General features: G+C 37.6%; 1 protein-coding gene across 1 annotated transcript; it reads left to right on the plus strand.

Moving 5' to 3' along the window:
• The first annotated feature begins 6,366 nt into the window (after positions 1–6,366).
• GCSAML (germinal center associated signaling and motility like) lies at positions 6,367–16,488 on the plus strand. The gene is made up of 4 exons (XM_053572521.1): positions 6,367–6,434; positions 8,785–8,834; positions 15,085–15,113; positions 16,135–16,488. The coding sequence occupies exons 1-4, from the start codon at positions 6,367–6,369 to the stop codon at positions 16,366–16,368; spliced, it is 381 nt and encodes a 126-aa protein (XP_053428496.1). The 3' UTR covers positions 16,369–16,488.
• The last annotated feature ends 229 nt before the right edge of the window (positions 16,489–16,717 follow it).

Genomic DNA, 16,717 nt, shown 5'->3' on the forward strand with positions numbered 1-16,717 from the left:
CCTTAGAGAGAAAACATTACATTGCTTGAATACACATTTCTTTGATGACCCTGGAGATTGATCATTTATTCACTTGATGACTGCACAGGGTATATTTCTAAAAATTGGTTCTTTGAATTCTTGGCCTATTTCTTTCTTTCTTTACTTTTTCTTTCTTTTTCCTCTTTTTTGTTGCAGTTTTTGGCTGGGGCTGGGTTTGAACCCACCACCTCTGGCATATAGGGCTGGTGCCCTACTCCTTTGAGCCACTGGTGCTGCCCCCCATTTATTTCTTGATAGTTGTCTATTTTTCTTATCAACTTGCATGAGTTCTTTATGAAGATATCAACTTTTAACCTATTTGATTGTTTATTTATTTATTTATTTATTTTTGAGACAGGCACTCTTTTGCCCCAGTCTGGAGTGCCATGGCATTATACCTTCCAGCAACCTCAAACTCCTGGCTCCAGTGATCCTGTTGCCTCAGCCTCCTAAGTAGCTGGGTCTACAGGTGTGCTCCACCATGCCCAGCTAATTTTTTTTCTTTTCTTTATTATTATTATTTTTATTAAATCATAACTTTGTACATTGAATTATTTATGGGGTTCAGTGTACTGCTTTGATATACAATGTGAAATGCTTCCATTGGACTAACACTTCCATCACAATTCTACTCATTTCCTTATAGTTTTGAAATGTACCATTGCATCATGCAGGTTAGGTGAGGTCCCCCCAAATACCCTCTATCCTCCCATAGCCCCCATCCCCTCCCCTCTCTCCCCTCTTCCCTTTTACTTTCTGGACTATAGTAATATTTTGCTATTCATATGAATGTGTAGGTGATTATATGTTGTTTTCATAGTAGTAATGAGTATATTGGATACTTTCCCCCTTCTTGAGATACTTTACTAAGAAGAATATTTTCCAGCTCCATCCAGGTAAACATAAAAGATGTGAAGTCTCCATCTTTTTTTATTGCTGCATAAAATTCCATATACCACAATTTGTTAATCCATTCATGATTCGATGGGTGCTTGGGCTGTTTCCATGTCTTGGCAATTATGAATTGGGCTGCAATAAACATTCTGGTGCAAATGTCTTTGTTGTAATAATTTTTGATTATCTGGGTATATGCCTAGTAGAGGAATTGCAGGATCATGGGTCTACTTTTTTTAGTTCCTTGAGTGTTCTCCAAACTTCTTTCCAAAAAGGTCGGATTAGCTTGCATTCCTACCAGCAGTGTAGAAGTGTTCTCTTCTCTTCACATCCATGCCAACATCCGTCGTTTTGGAATTTTGTGATGTGGGCTAATCTTACTGGAGTTAGATGATATCTCAAAGTGGCTTTGATTTGCATTTCTCTGATGATTAAGGATGATGAGATTTTTTCATGTGTTTGTAAGCCATGTGCCTGTCTTCATCAGAGAAGTTTCTGTTGAAGTTTCTTGCCCACTTAGAAATGGGGTTATTTTTTGTTTTCTTATTGATTAGTTTGAATTTTATGTACATTCTAGTTATCAGACCTTTGTCAGAGGCAGAACCTGCAGAACTCTTCTCCCATTCTGAAGGTTGTCTGATTGCTTTACTTACTGTGCTCTTGGCTGTGCAAAAGCTTTTTAGTTTGATCAGATCCCAGTAATGCATTTTTTTGTGTTGCTTTAATTGCCAGGGGTCCTCCTCATAAAATATTCTCTCAGGCCGATTTCTTCAAGTGTTTTCCCTGCACTCTCTTCTAGTATTTTTATAGTTTCATGTCTTAAGTTTATCTGTTATCCAGTGAGAATCAATTTTTGTTAACAGTGAAAAGTGGGGGTCCAGTTCAAGACTTCTACAGGTCACCAGCTAGTTCATCCAGCACCATTTGTTAAATAGGGAGTCTTTCCCCCACTGAATAGTTTTGATAGGCTTGTCAAAGATCAAATGACTATAAGTAGCTGGGTTCATCTCTTGGTTCTCTATTCTGTTCCTTAAATCTACCTCTGTTTTTGTGCTAGTACCAGGCTGGCACATGGTACTGATCACTATAAATTTATAGTATAGCCCGAAGTCTGGTAACATGATACCTCCTGATTTGTTCTTATTTCTAAGTAATGTATTTGCTGTATTTGCTATTTGAGGTTTTTTCTGATTCCATATAAAAGGAAGCACTATTTTTTCAGGCTCTTTAAAGTATGATAATGGTATTTTAATAGGGATTGCATTAAATCTGTAGATTGCTTTGGGTAGTATGGACATTTTAATAATGTTGATTCTTCCCAACCATGAGCATTGTATGTTTTTCCATTTGTTAACATCTTCAGCTAATTCTTTTCTCACAGTTTCATAATTCTCTTTATAGAGATCTTTCATGTCCTTTGTTAGGTAAATTCCCAGATATTTTATCTTCTTTGGCACTACTGTAAAAGGAATAGAGTCCTTGACTATATTTTCAGCTTGACTATTGTTGGCATATACAAAAGCTACTGAATTGTAAGTATTGATTTTGTGTCTTGAGACACTTCTTTATTCCTTGATCACTTCTAAGAGCTTTGAAGTTGAGTCCCTGGGATTTTCCAGGTATATGATCATATCATCAGCAAAGAGTGAGAGTTTGATCTTCTCTGACCCTATTTGGATACCCTTGATCACCTTCTCTTGCCTGATTGTAATGGTTAAGACTTCCATTACTATGTTGAATAACAGTGGAAACAATGGACATCCTTGCCTTGTTCCTGATCTGAGTGGAAATGATTTCAATTTTATACCATTCAGCATGATATTGGCTATGAGTTTGCTGTAGATGGCCTCTATCAGTTTAAGAAATGTCCCTTCAATGCCTATTTGTTTAAGTGTTCTCATCATGAAAGGATGCTGGATATTATCAAAGGCTTTCTCTACATCAATTGAGGGAATCACATGATCTTTGATTTTTATTTTATTGATGTGATGTATTATATTTATAGTTTTCTGTATGTTGAACCAAACCTGTAAGCCTGGAATAAAACCAGCTTGATCATGGTGTATAATTTTTTTAATGTGCTGTTAAATTCTGTTTGCTAAGATCTTATTGAATATTTTTGCATCAATATTCATTAATCATATTGGTCTATAATTTTTTTTCTTTGTTGAATCTTTTCCTGGTTTGAGTATCAGGGTGATATTTTCTTCATAGAATGCATTGGGAAGTATTCCTTCTTTCTCTATTCTTTGGAAAACATTGTATAATGTAGGTACTAGTTCCTCTTGAAAAGTTTGATAAAATTCAGATGTGAAGCCATCTGGTCCTGGACTTTTCTTTTTTGAGAGATTTACTATTGTTGATGCTATTTCAGTGATTGATATAGTCTATTCAAGATTTCTAATTCTTTCTGGTTGAGTCTAGGAAAGTTGAGTGCTTCGAGGTATTGGTCCTTTTCCTTCAGATTTTCATATGTCTGAGAATAGAGATTTTTGTAGTAATCATTGAGAATTTTTTGAATTTCTGAGGTGTCTGTTGTTATTTCTCCGCTATCATTTCTGATAGATGATATTAGCAATTTTACTTTTCTGTTTCTTTTTAGGTTGACCAAAGGTTTATCAATTTTGTTAATCTTTTCATAAAAGCAACTTTTTGTTTCGTTGATCTTCTGAATGATTCTTTTGTTTTCAATTTCATTTAATTCTGCCCTAATTTTGGTTATTTATTTTCTTTTGCTGGGTTCGGGGTTAGAATGTTCTTCCTTTTCCAGTTGCTTGAGATGATCCATTAAGTTGCTGGCTTCCTTTCTTTCTGTTTCTTGATGAAGGCTATAAATTTTTCTCTTAGGACTGCTTTTGCAGTATCCCAAAGGTTTTGATAATTTTTGTCTTCATTATCATTTTGTTCCAAAAATTTCATGATTTCTGCCTTAATCTCGTCTTTGACCTAGCTACCATTCAGCCTAGGATTATTTAGACTTTGTTTGCGTATGAAGATTCTTGTTGCTGTTTAGTTCAACTTTTATTCCATGGTGGTCAGAGAAAATGCAAGAAATAATTTCTATTCTTTTAAATTTTCTGAGGTTAGACTTGTGTCCTAGGATCTAATTGATTTTGTAGGATGATCCTTGGGCAGATGAGAAGAATATATATTCAGTTTTATTAGGATGAAATGTTCTGTAGAGGTCTGTAAAGTCCATTTGTTCTAGAGTCAGGTTTATGTCTGCTATTTCTTTGTTTAGTTTCTTCTTGGAGGATCTGTCCAAAACTGTCAACGGAGTGTTAAAATCTCCAACTATTATAGTGCAGGAAGATATCAAGTTGTTCACATCCATTTGGGGTTGCTTTATAAATTGACGAGCGTTCTGGTAGGGTGCATAAATATTAATTATTGAAATTTCTTCATGTTGGGTGATTCCTTTGATAAATATGTAGTGACCATCCTTATCTTTCTTTATCTTTGTTTAAAGCCAGTTGTATCTGCAACTAAAATTGCAACCCCTGATTTTTTCTGGTTTCCATTTTCTTGTATTATAGAAGTCCATCCCTTCACCCTGTAGTCTATTTTTATCCTTTAAGGCAGTGGTTCTCAATCTTCCTAATGATGCAACCCAACCCTTTAACACAGTTCCTGTGGGTGCAACCCACAGGTTGACAACCACTGCTTTAAGATAAGATGAGATACTTGTACACAGCAGATATCCTGTCTGAGTTTATGTATCCAGTCAGTCAGCCTGTGCCTCTTTAGAGGACAATTTAAACCATTCACATTAATTGAGAGAATTGATAAGCCTGGTTGTGCTTTGGGTGTCATGATTTTTGGATGCCCAGTGGACATTTTTAATCCTTTCACCACTGTGGAAGTTGGATTTTGTTCAAAAATTTCTGGTTGAGTTTACTTTGGAGGTAGAGCATTGCACTGGTCATTATGGCTTATGGATCTGAGAATATCCTGGAGAGCTGGTTTAGATATGGCAAATTTCTTCAACATGTGTATGTTATGAAAGTATTTGATTTCTCCATCAGAAATGAAACTCCGTTTAGCTTGATACGGGATCCTTGGTGGGAAGTTGTTTTGTTTTAGGAGATTAAAAGTCAATGACCATCCTCTTGTGGCTTGAAATGTTTCAGCTGAGAGATCTGCAGTCATTCTGATCTTTCTCCCTTTGTAAGTGATGCTTTTCTTACCTCTGGCTGCTTGCAGAACTTTCTCCTTCATCTTAACTTTGGTAAAGTTAATCACAGTGTGTCTAGGAGATGCTTCATTGGGATTGAGTCTTGCTGGGGTTCTGAAACTGTCTGCTATCTGAAATTCTGTTTCTCTTACAAGGCTTGGGAAATTCTCCAAAATCTCTTGGAGTAGAGCATATGTACCTTACAATCATCCTCTTCTCCTTCAGGAATTCCTATAAGATGAATGTTTGATCTTTTGGAGTGATCCCACAACTCTCCCAGGAAATGATCAGTTTTTGCTCTCCATTTGTCTGCCTCTTTGAGCATTTGGGAAAGTTCAAAAGCTTTGTCTTCAGTTTCAGAAATCCTTTCTTCTGCCTAGTCAACTCTATTACTGAGGGATTCTACTGTATTTTAGAGCTCCTCAACTAGCTTTTTCATTTCCTTGAGCTCTTCTATCTCTTTTCTCATTATGTCCATATCTTTGGTGACTTTGTCTTTGAATTCATTAATTTCTTGAGACAACTTTAGAACTACTCTTTGGAATTTGATTTCTATCTTTTCTTCTGCCATTCTATTTATTTGCTGTCCATATTCTGAATTTGATTTCTGACATTGCAGCCATTTGTCTATGCATGGAATCTTCAATTGTATCTCCTTTGTCATTACTTGGAGGGAGGGAGGTTGATCTACTCTGGTTATTCATATTGCCAGAGATATTCTGTTGGGTCCACACTATGTTTATTTTTCCACCATTTGGTTATTAGAACTGGTAGGATGCCATTGAATTGGGATTCCTAGGTAGTTGAGATAGCCCCTTACCAAACCACTAGGTTTTGTAATTGTGGCTTATCTCCTACAACCTTACAAAGGCACCTTTCGAAGTTTTGGCCAGAGACTCTGAGGACCTACTTGGTGAGCTAGCACAAGCTAGCTCTGTTTTGATATCAGTCAACCTCTACCCTATCCTAAGAAACCATGGTATTAGATTTAAATCTCTGCTGTGAAGAGATACAAAAGCTGCAGCACCCAGCACCCACCCTTCAGTTCTTTTCTGCTGCAGATCTTCAAATGTCAACCTCAGAATGTCCCCAGATGGACAGCCCCAGACATGAGTTCCAATTAAATTGTCTCAGACAGTGCACACTCTGCTCAACAGAGAGGGATCCAAGGGTCTCCAACAGCACAACTGGAGCCAGGGATCCATGCCCCCACCCACCAGACTCAGTCCACACTGTTGTCCGCTTTTCTGCTTATAGGCCCACTTGGAACTAGGACCATGCCTCCGCCCACAGGTCTCAGTCCACACCCAGCAAGCCTCTGCTTGCCAGATCAGTTGGACTCAGGGTACCATGTCCCTACCCAGCAGTCAGTCCACACCCAGAAAGCCTCTGTTTGCCAGACCATGTGGAGTCAGGGGACCATGTCCCAACCCACCAGTCTCAGTCCACACCTGGTAAGCCTCTGCTCACCTGCCCACATGGAGACAGAGACCATGCCTTTACCCTCAGGTCTTGGTCCACACCCAGAAAGCCTCTGATCAAGGGTTCTGTTGGAGTCAGGAGACCACTCCCTTGTCCTCAAGTCTCAGTCCATGCCTAGAAAGCCTCTGCTCACAGGCCCAGCAGGGGCTGGAGACCAGCCCTGCCTGCCAAACTCAGTCCACACAGGGCAACCACTCTCCCACTGTGGGTGCTGTCAGAGCCAGGGATTCTGTAATCCATCCCACCAGACACAGTACAAACCAAGGGTCAACACCACCACTGGTGGGGGGATAGTCATAACCAAGGGACTGCTCCTCCTCCGCCAAGTATCCCTTTCTTCCCACACCCTCCTTCTTCCCTGTTAGTCACAGTTTCCATCTTCGTGGTTGGTGGTCCATGCTATGCCCAGACCTCTCAGGATAAAACAAAATTCTCTGCACTCTGCAGGGGGCAGAACTTCAGAAGTTCAATAATGGCTATTCCCCAACTGGCTCAGTCTTCTCCTTTTAGTCCCCAGTCAAAGTTTTGTCCCATGGGTACCTTTCTCACTGGTCAGTTTGAATCAAGCTGGAGAAGCGGGCTCCAGATTTTCAGAACCACAGGCTTTTACAGAAGTGGAAGCAAGTGTTAGTCCCAGGAAGTTAAGTTTCTGAAAGTTCCTAAGAGCTGAATCACCATGGGGAGAACCTGACAGGTGTATCCTTGGAGTCTCCTTGAGAAGACCTTTGTTCTCTTAGACCTCACTTTTTCAGGGTATCCTCTCTCATATGTATTTTTCTCTCTGCTTGGGCCTGTCTGTGTTCTATGTTGTTGACCATACATGAAGTAAGCAGGTCATTATGGGTTGTATCTTTTGTTATCTCCATGTTTTCCCTTAAATTTAGGAGTCTGGAAGAAAGGGAAATAAAAAGGTAATGTGAATAATAATTAACCTTTATCTCAAAAACCAATAATTGGCATAACCCATCACCCATAATAATCAATATTTGTGACCCAAAACATTTCTAATTCAAAAGTTAATATCCTAAGTCAATCACACTAAACTAGTCAAAATACACACTTTCAGGTTAAAGGTAAATTTACAAAACAACAAGGGTGGAATGTTACCAGATAAAGAGGGTCCTGGTCACCTGTCACTGTCAGCCAATATGCAGAGATGGGGATAGATCTACCAAACTTTGTCAGAAGGCCAGGATTCTTGAGGGTAGCTTCTCCAAGATTGTTCTGTTCTTCCATTTCCAAAATCACAGTTTTATACATAAAAATTCAAAGCAAAGACCACATTAAACTTTATTTTAAATAATAGCGTAACTCAGTGCCCTATTACAACATTTCCAATTCAAAAGTAAATTTCCTAAATCAATTCTCCTAAGGTACTGGAGATAGGTATCTTTAGGGTGGTACTAAATTTACAAAACAATAATAATGGGAGACAAGAGGTGAAGGTCAGGTAGGACAAAAAGGAACAGCCTGACTGACTGCATCTTATTTTCCACATGTACTCTCAGGACCCTCTCATTTACCTTTAAAGATTTATACACTCTCATCAGAAACAGTGGAAAAATAAATTTCAAGATTCCGTCCTCTCCCTTGAATTGTTCTAAATTCCATTATATTATATATGTGTCTTCCATACATGTGATAGTATATGAGGTTTGATAATCTAGTGATTCCTTAGCTTCAAAGGAATCACTAGAATGAGTTTTATTCTTCATTTTTTCATTGTTTTCCTAGATTTGGGGGATATTTCAGAAAGGGTTAGAGTAGGTAGGTATTTATTTATTTATTATTTTTCTATTTTTTTGAGACAGAGTCTCACCTTGTCACCCTCAGCAGAGTGCTGTGGCATCATAGCTCACAGCAACCTCAAACTCTTGGGCTTAAGCGATTCTCTTACCTCAGCCTCCCAAGTAGCTGAGACTACAGGTGTCACCACAATGCCTGGCTAGATTTTTAGAGATGGGCTCTTGCTCTGGCTCAGGCTGATCTCCAACCTGTGAGCGCTCAGGCAATCTACCCTCCTCAGCCTCCCAAGTGCTGGGATTACAGGCGTGAGCCACCCAGCCCCACCTATGCAGGCTTTTAAGTGTATTTAATATTTGCATTGTAAATCTAACAATGACCTTAGATTAAAGGCAACCAAATACTCCTTTGAAGAGCATTTTCAGCTTCTGAGGACCTGTAGTATCTTATGTTACTGTTTTTCCTTGTAGGCGAGAAAAGACTGCATTTGAAAGACAAAGTCAAGGACAACATAAGAAAAGTAAGTCTTTGCTTTGTAATTTTTTTTCATATTATGAAAATAGTAAATTTAAATATCCAAATTATCAGACATGTTCTTAATATCATTTGAGTGAAGACTGGAGATGATCCTGTGTAGAGTCCTTAATTAAATGCTCATAAAAACTAATCACATCATTCTCTCCATTACAGTAATATTTATATATGATTTATTTTGAGCAACACTTAACTTCTGTGGGAAGGAGTTAACAAAATCCCACTGATTTTAGTTTATATATTGGGGTATCAGCTGAGGAATGGCAGGGATTGTAAATTTGGAAAGGAGAGCTTTATTTCTTATGAGGAATTGCATGCAGCCTGCAAAAATGGCCATTCTGACAGGTTGGAAGCAATAGCCTTGGTCAGAAGCTGACAGCAAATAGTTACAGGGAATTTATAGGGAATGGGAATTTATGCTGGGCAGGGTGGCCAAATAAACATTTAACAAGCTACAGGAAGAGGCACAAACATTTACAAAAGGAGAAATGTCTGTGCTCATGTGCAGTTGAGCCTCTTATATGTCACATGTGCAAAAAATGGCTGTAGTAGCTTGATCCAGGGGTAGAGTTCTGGACCCTGTAACGTCAAAAGGTGAAGCAGAGGACCTCATGGCACATCCTCCATAGATTGGTCAGAACCACTCCACTGTCAGTGGTCCCTTACCAGGAAGGAGTGTTGCTCAGTTGTGGTGTTACCATAGGAAGGGAGGAGCAGCATTAGGCAGTGGTTTAAGATCAGCAGCAGAGCAAGTCTTTCCAAAGGGCTGGTCTGTTTAGCCCTGAGGGAAGAAAGCCTAATGGTAGCTAACAGGGAGCAGGTATAGTGGGGCTTGTCTAACTGCCCATCTTGTCATGGCTGGGATTTCAGTTTTAAGAATTTTTTGGGGTCCCCATGGCCAAGAGGGAGATGGCGGGGGGGGGGGGGCGGCTTAGAATTTCATTTTTATTTATCAGGTGTTTTTAATTAGGGTCACATTGACTTATTACCAGGTGATAAAAAACAGGGCTTTTTCTGTTCTGTTTTTGCTCAATAATTTGCAAGAAGGCACAGTGGCTCACACTTGAAATCCTAAAACTTTGGGAGGCTGACAGGAGTGGATTGCATGAGGTCAGGGGTTTGAGACCAGCCTGAGTAAGAGTTAGACCCTGTCACTACAAAAAAATACAAAAAATTAATTGGGCTTGGTGGCCGGCCCCTGTAGTCCCAGCTACTTGGGAGGCTGAGGCAGGAGGATAGCTTGAGCCTAGGAGCTCATAGCTTGAGCTGTAAGCTATGATGACATCACTCCACTCTAGCCAGAATGGCAGAGTGAAACCCTGTCTCAAAAAGCAAAAACAACAGCAGCAACAACAACAACAACAAAAAATAGAATTTGTAAGACACCAACAATAATGGTGCTTGGTTTTATAATCCCAAAATACTTATGACTCCCGGAGTCCAGGAGTTTGAATCCAGCCCAGGCAATATAGTAAGACCCTGACTCTTAAAAAAAAATTTTTTTTTGCTCTATTTAATTTAGTATCTAGGTATAGTAATCATGTGATTACTTAAAATGAACAATTAAGAATAACTATGTTCTGTATCTGTGGACAAGTATATCTAAAGGAAACTCACTTTCTTTTTCTGTTTCTTTTATTCCTTAGCTTTATGGAAGTATAACTGACAAATAAAAATTACATATATTGAAGGAATACAGTGTGATGCTGTGATATATGTATACATTGTATAGTGATCACCATATCAAATTAATTAACATATCCATCTCTACACATAATTATCATTTTGTATAAGGGGAGCTGAGGACATTAAAAATCTTTTCTCTGCAAATTTTAGGTAAACAGCAGAGTGCTGTTAACAACAAAGTAGAGTGTATAGTCATCATGCTGTCCATTAGATCTCCAGAACTTATTCATCTAACTGAAAGTCTGTACAGTATCTCTCCATTTCTCCCAGCCCCCTATTCCCTAACAACTGCAGTTCTACTCTTTGCTTCTATAAAGAATTTCACTTTCTTATTGATGATTATTTCAATGTCTTCTTATGTTCCTTTTATTTTTGAAATAGAGTCTCACTATGTCACCCTTGGTAGAGTGCCGTGGGGTCACAGCTCCAGCAGCCTCAAATTCTTGGGCTTACGCAAATCTCTTGCCTCAGCCTCTCAAGTAGCTAGGACCACAGGTACCTGCCACAATGCCCAGCTATTTTTTTTGTTGTTGTTGCAGTTGTCATTATTGTTTAGCTGGCCCAGCCACGTTCAGACTCACCACCGTCAGTGTATGTGACAGGTGCTGTAACCACTGTGCTACGAGCACCAAGCCTCTTTCCTATTCTTAACACCGTTTCTGTGTATGTGTGTGCATGAACACATGTACTTTCTGTCTATTATTTCGTTAGTTGATTGTGCTAAAGTTCATTCATTTTATTAATATTTTTAATGGAACCAAATTTTGTATTTTATTAATCTTTTTACCAGAAAGTCTCTTACTCTGAGCCCAATTCCAGCTGGGGTTACCCAGATTTTAAGAGGCTCACCAAATATTATTCTATTCTTATAAAAAGAAGAGATGAAACTTGATTTGAATGGGGTTATCCTGAAATAATTCAGACCACTAAACTCAAAGAAACTTCATGGAGATGCAAGCCCCTTTATTTTCTTTTGGTATGCTGTGGGTTAAAGTTGCCTAATGTATCTCTTCCTTTTGATGTCCTAGGGGTTTAAGTTGCCTTGTGTATCCCTTTCTTCCTGTTTACCAGGATTCATCAACCTGATGTCTTATGTGTAGTAGACCCATATTATGTCCTGTGGATACAGTAAATGATCAATCTTCCTGCAAATACATTCATTAATGAAGCCTTGGAATATACTAGTGAAGCTGGTGTCCCTCCATGTGGAAGCACATAGATACTATATACCTGACGTTACCTTAATTCAGTAAGGAGACCTCATTATCAATATTACAAGCAACTGATATTACCATCTAATCAAGTTTGGGAAATATCATATACCCAGTCATTCTTTATGCAGGCCAAAAGGGAAACTAAATGGGAATGTAATCAAAATCACCACTCTGGCATCTTCTTGATATTCAAGTAAATAATTTTCTGACTTTTGTAGGGAAGTTATATTGCTTTTAGTTTATGTTATTCACCTCTAATTTGGACCATAACAGCAGAGAAGAGTTAGGAGGATCAATGTGATAATGCTGATGGTGGGTCAATGTACCTGTTTTACTCATGATTCCAAGTCTCTGTGAAATTCACAGGACATATTTATGAACTTTTGCCACTTACTATGAAACAGACACAGGAAAAATCTGCATTTTTCTCTGTATTCTGATTAATGAGCTATTCTCTGATTAATGAGCTAAGGTACAAAGGAGATTCCTTCAGGGAATTTTCCTTGGTCCTTTGCTCAGCCTTGAACCACAAATGTTCTCTGTTTATGAACTCCAGAAGCAACTATTAAGGCAGCCTTTATATTTTTCACTCTTTCCACAATAGTCTGTTGGAGCAGTCATTTAGGCTGACATCTTCAGTTCAGTGCTATGGACCACTTGTGTCTCATTTTTTTTTTTTTTTAAGTTTTTGGCCGGGGCTGGGTTTGGACCCTCCACCTCCCGCATATGGGGCCGGCGCCCTACCCCTTTGAGTCACAGGCACTGCCCATTGTGCCTCATCTTTTAATAATAATGGTATTCGCTTGACCTCTAAACCGAACTAGGTGATGTCACTAAGCCCAGATTCTCATACTGTTAAGACTTTATTGCTTTTAACCATTCCTGACACCAACTGGCAGTTAAGTCACAATTACTGGGCAGAATTGCACAAAAGACATTGCAGCCTCCTTACAACTCATTGTAGGGTTACCAGACTTATTAAAAATTAAAAAAAATTAAATAAATTGGTATTAAAGAAAATGATGCACTGTTCATTATTGTGTATTTCATGAACTTGGAGAAAAAAGAGTTTTCTTTGCCATTCAGCAGGTTATATTAACGTATTCACTTTAATATTCATATACTCCTACATATTTAGATATTTTCCTGCTTTTTTATTAACAAGAAATACAAGCATGATAGCCTGAATAAAGTTCTTAAAATATATCCACATCTGAATTTCCAGAGCCTAAAAGTGTTTTATTTTTAAATATGATAGGAGGAACTTAGCAGATGTGATTAAATTAAGGATCGTAAGGTCCTTAATTATTGAAGTGAACATAACGTAATCACAAAGGTCCGTAAAAGGTGGAAGAAGGACAAAAAAGAGAAAATGCTGGGGTGAAGCATCATGAGAATAACCCCACAGTCATTGCTGTCTTTACATCTCTGCCATTAAACACCAAGAGGGCTGTGATGTGAGGAATGAGGGATGCCTGATGGTGGGATAGGAAAACAGTCTCCCCAGGAGTCTCCAGAAAGAGCTGCGGCCCCATCAACACCTTGATTTTAGCCCAGTGAAACTTATTTCACAATTCCATTCCCCGTAACTACAGAATAATAGATTTTCATTGTTTTATGCCATTAAGTTTGTGCTAATTTGTTATAGCAGCAAAAAGAGACTAACATAACCTAAAACACCAGTGACATTTAATATGAGCCATTACTAATATCTGTTTCTAGGCAGCCACTCTATTTAACAATTAGAAGTACTCTCAAATCTGTGAGCTGCAATGCTAAGCCCAAACATTCTGGTAAGTCTACTACTACCAAGATGTTCAGGCCCACAAAATATATATGCTTTCCTTTATAGTTGCAGAATCTAGTCAATAAAAAAAATCATATTGCTAAATTTGTAATTTAGTTTGCTAGATTTTGGCAGATGGGGATTTCAGTCGTGTAAATATACTTTTCCTGTCTTAATATACTCCATTTTAATCTGATTTTCATTTTCAGTCTGAGAATAATGATTTGTTCCTGGTGAGGTATAATATTTGGCTTTCCTTTGCAAGATAACTTCCTGAAAGTTTTCAAGTAAGAAAGGAAGAACCTCATTATTCCAGACCAAAAGGAGTACCTCATATGACAAGAGAGATTGGTTGGAGGTTGGGATTCAGATAGACAAAGTCAGAAAGCCTTTCAGATATTCCCATTTTGATTCTAAGGGTCATGTTCTCTCCAATCAATGCCTTATCTTCACATGGGAAGTCTACTCAGGATGTTCGCTCAACTGGCCTCTAGCATAGTCATGGCACGTTCCATGTTTTCAGTCTGAGACTTAATATGATTTTTTTCCTAAATATTTTAACAACTTTGGCATCAAAAGCAGCCACCACTTTACCCAATAGTTTTTGATTTCTTCATGCCTTTCATACTTAAACGTGGCTCTCCAAACCATTGTCTTCAATGCTGTAATTGAATTATATTCAGGCTACATAATTTTCTCAGTTAATGATTATAAAACAATATGAAAATCAAGACATTTGTTTAATTAAAATAATACATGTGGCTACACTTATAAAGATGCATGATTACATGGATGTGCATAAATTCTGTATTTGAATCAATGCATTGAATGTGTGAAGAATGGTTAGGTATTAGAAATTCTTAGCTTACTTTGTTTCACAGAACCTGTTTAATTCATTTAATATAGTCTAAGATTCTGCTAAAAACCACTACCAAACTTAATAGGTTGTAGATTTCATAATTACTCAATTTTCTTCTTATAAATAAGGAATGATCACCATATTTAGTGTTTGGTGACCTCCCTAACTTTAGCTTGTTTATTAAAGAAATGAGTAGAAGATTTAAGACTAACTGTATATGTCAATAAAGCGGTTCAGTGTTTACAGATAGAATCAACTTGAATCTGCATATATAATTTGAAATAATTAGTTACTCTTGTTATTTCTGTGCCTATCTCTACAGTGATTGTTCTTTTTTGAGAATTATATGATTTTCCTGTGATACTTAGGTAAAACTTATTTCTAAAGCTTGCAGGTATAATAATTTTTTCTTTATGCTTCATTGCCATAGCATGTTTATAGACAATATTTTATTACTGAGTTCCCAAATCCAGTTTTTTCAGTAGACTTGCTGTGTATCAGAACACATGTTCCTCCTTGATCTTGTCATTTAGCCTTGAGAACCTTTTATAAGATTGAACAACGTCAGATAGTCAGATAATGGGCCTCTTTGCAATTTTATCACTGTATTGTATACTCTTCATCTTTTTCCTCAACTCGTGAAGGTCCAAATGTCTTATGTTGCTTTCCGTTTTTTTTTTTTATCCTCCAGTTGAAGAAATTTCATCCACTTCTAATCAGGTAATTAAAAAGCAAAACCAAACCAAAACAAAAAGCCAAATAGCTTTCATTACATTTATATGAGAAATGCCAAAATATAGATGATTTTATTCAAGGGTAGTATCTGTGTTCCTTTATTTGCAATTACTGAATGGACTTTAGAAATCTTTAATATTTTAAAAAGTGTAGTTGGTAGTCTTAATATAGAAATGGAAGGAAATAAAAAATTAACAACTACTTTTAATGATTCAGGTATTTAGCAAGTTCTTATCATTTTCATCCCAGTTCTACTGGTCTAGTATTTTAATTTTCAAAGCTATTATTACAAAAATAAATGATATCAAATAAATTTACCCTTATAAATTGCCATAAAACACAATAATTCTTTTTAGCTTTCCACATTTCCTTTCAGTCTTTATGTACAGAAATTAGCATTTATATTACAAATATGGTAGAAATCAATGATTTATGGAAAATATGTTTATTTTTTAACATTGAATTATAAGCATTTTATGGATTTAATTAGTATAGTATTAATGCTTTATTTTTTCTTTACTGCCTATGCAATTAAATGTACTCTATTTGTTATTATTACCATTTTATGTTATAAAAAATTTGTCAGTATACGACTTGATTGATCATTGATCTAGGTCATTAGATCAATGACCTAGTATATACTGTGATCTGACTGTTACATACATTGTGTCTCAAAATGTGAGATGTAAAATATACAACTGCTTTTCTCTAGAAAAAAGCGTTTTCTCTTCTTTTCTCTTTTTATTATGTAGGAAGAAATGAAAGCAGAATGAGTAATTTGACTGATTCTTAGAGTCAGTTTGGAGCACAGTTTGTGTTGCTAAAATAAGGTCTCAAAGACACCGGGGCATGGAGAAAGGGCTTTGGGTATTTGAGGTGAAAGAGCCAATGGTGTTATCTTTTGTACACCTGACGATGTACAGAAGAAGAAAGGAAAATGGGGCACTGAGTTCGATTTGATGGAGGATCCTGGATCCTTGATTTCTTTTCTCTTTGTACTTGGCAGGAGACTGGAAGTGGTTCTGAAGAAGTGTGCTACACTGTCATTAATCACATCCCCCATCAGAAGCCCTCCCTGACCTCCCATGATGGTGATTATGAGAACATTGACTCCATCACAAGGAGAGTGAGACGGCTTAGAGAAGGATCAGAAACAGAATATGCCCGTGTTAGGATGTCTGTTACTAGGGCTTCTTCCGGCACCCAGGAGCATGATTATGAACTTGTGTTTCCACACTAAAGCCCTCAGCTTGCCTCCTTATCCCCAGCAATGAAAATGATGCAGAATGGCAGACTCCAGAGGAGATCTTCACTCTCAACGGTTCATGAGATGTTCATTTCTGTCCAGAGTTTAACAATTAATAGCGTCTTACTACATAGGTTTAGGCCATTCTGAAACGTGGCATCTCTGTAGTTTGGGAAAACCATGTAAATTGACATAATGATCTACAGTATTCCTTGTGTTATTGCTTGTAAAGTTCAAGGACACAGTGATGGTAAAAACCTTCCCAGGACAACAGCCATACACAGATACACATCTTTGAAACTCATGTCCTATAATCTTGAACTCCAACCCTCCTCTTCAAATT

This window comes from Nycticebus coucang, chromosome 20, assembly GCF_027406575.1.
Source record: "Nycticebus coucang isolate mNycCou1 chromosome 20, mNycCou1.pri, whole genome shotgun sequence".
NCBI lineage: Eukaryota > Metazoa > Chordata > Mammalia > Primates > Lorisidae > Nycticebus > Nycticebus coucang.

Coding starts and splice junctions, on each gene's coding strand:
- GCSAML (XM_053572521.1), top strand. CDS start 6,367: ATGCCTCCGCCCACAGGTCTCAGTCCACACCCAGCAAGCCTCTGCTTG. Junction 6,435..8,784: donor CCAGATCAGTTGGACTCAGG/GTACCATGTCCC, acceptor TTTTCCTTGTAG/GCGAGAAAAGACTGCATTTG. Junction 8,835..15,084: donor TCAAGGACAACATAAGAAAA/GTAAGTCTTTGC, acceptor TTTATCCTCCAG/TTGAAGAAATTTCATCCACT.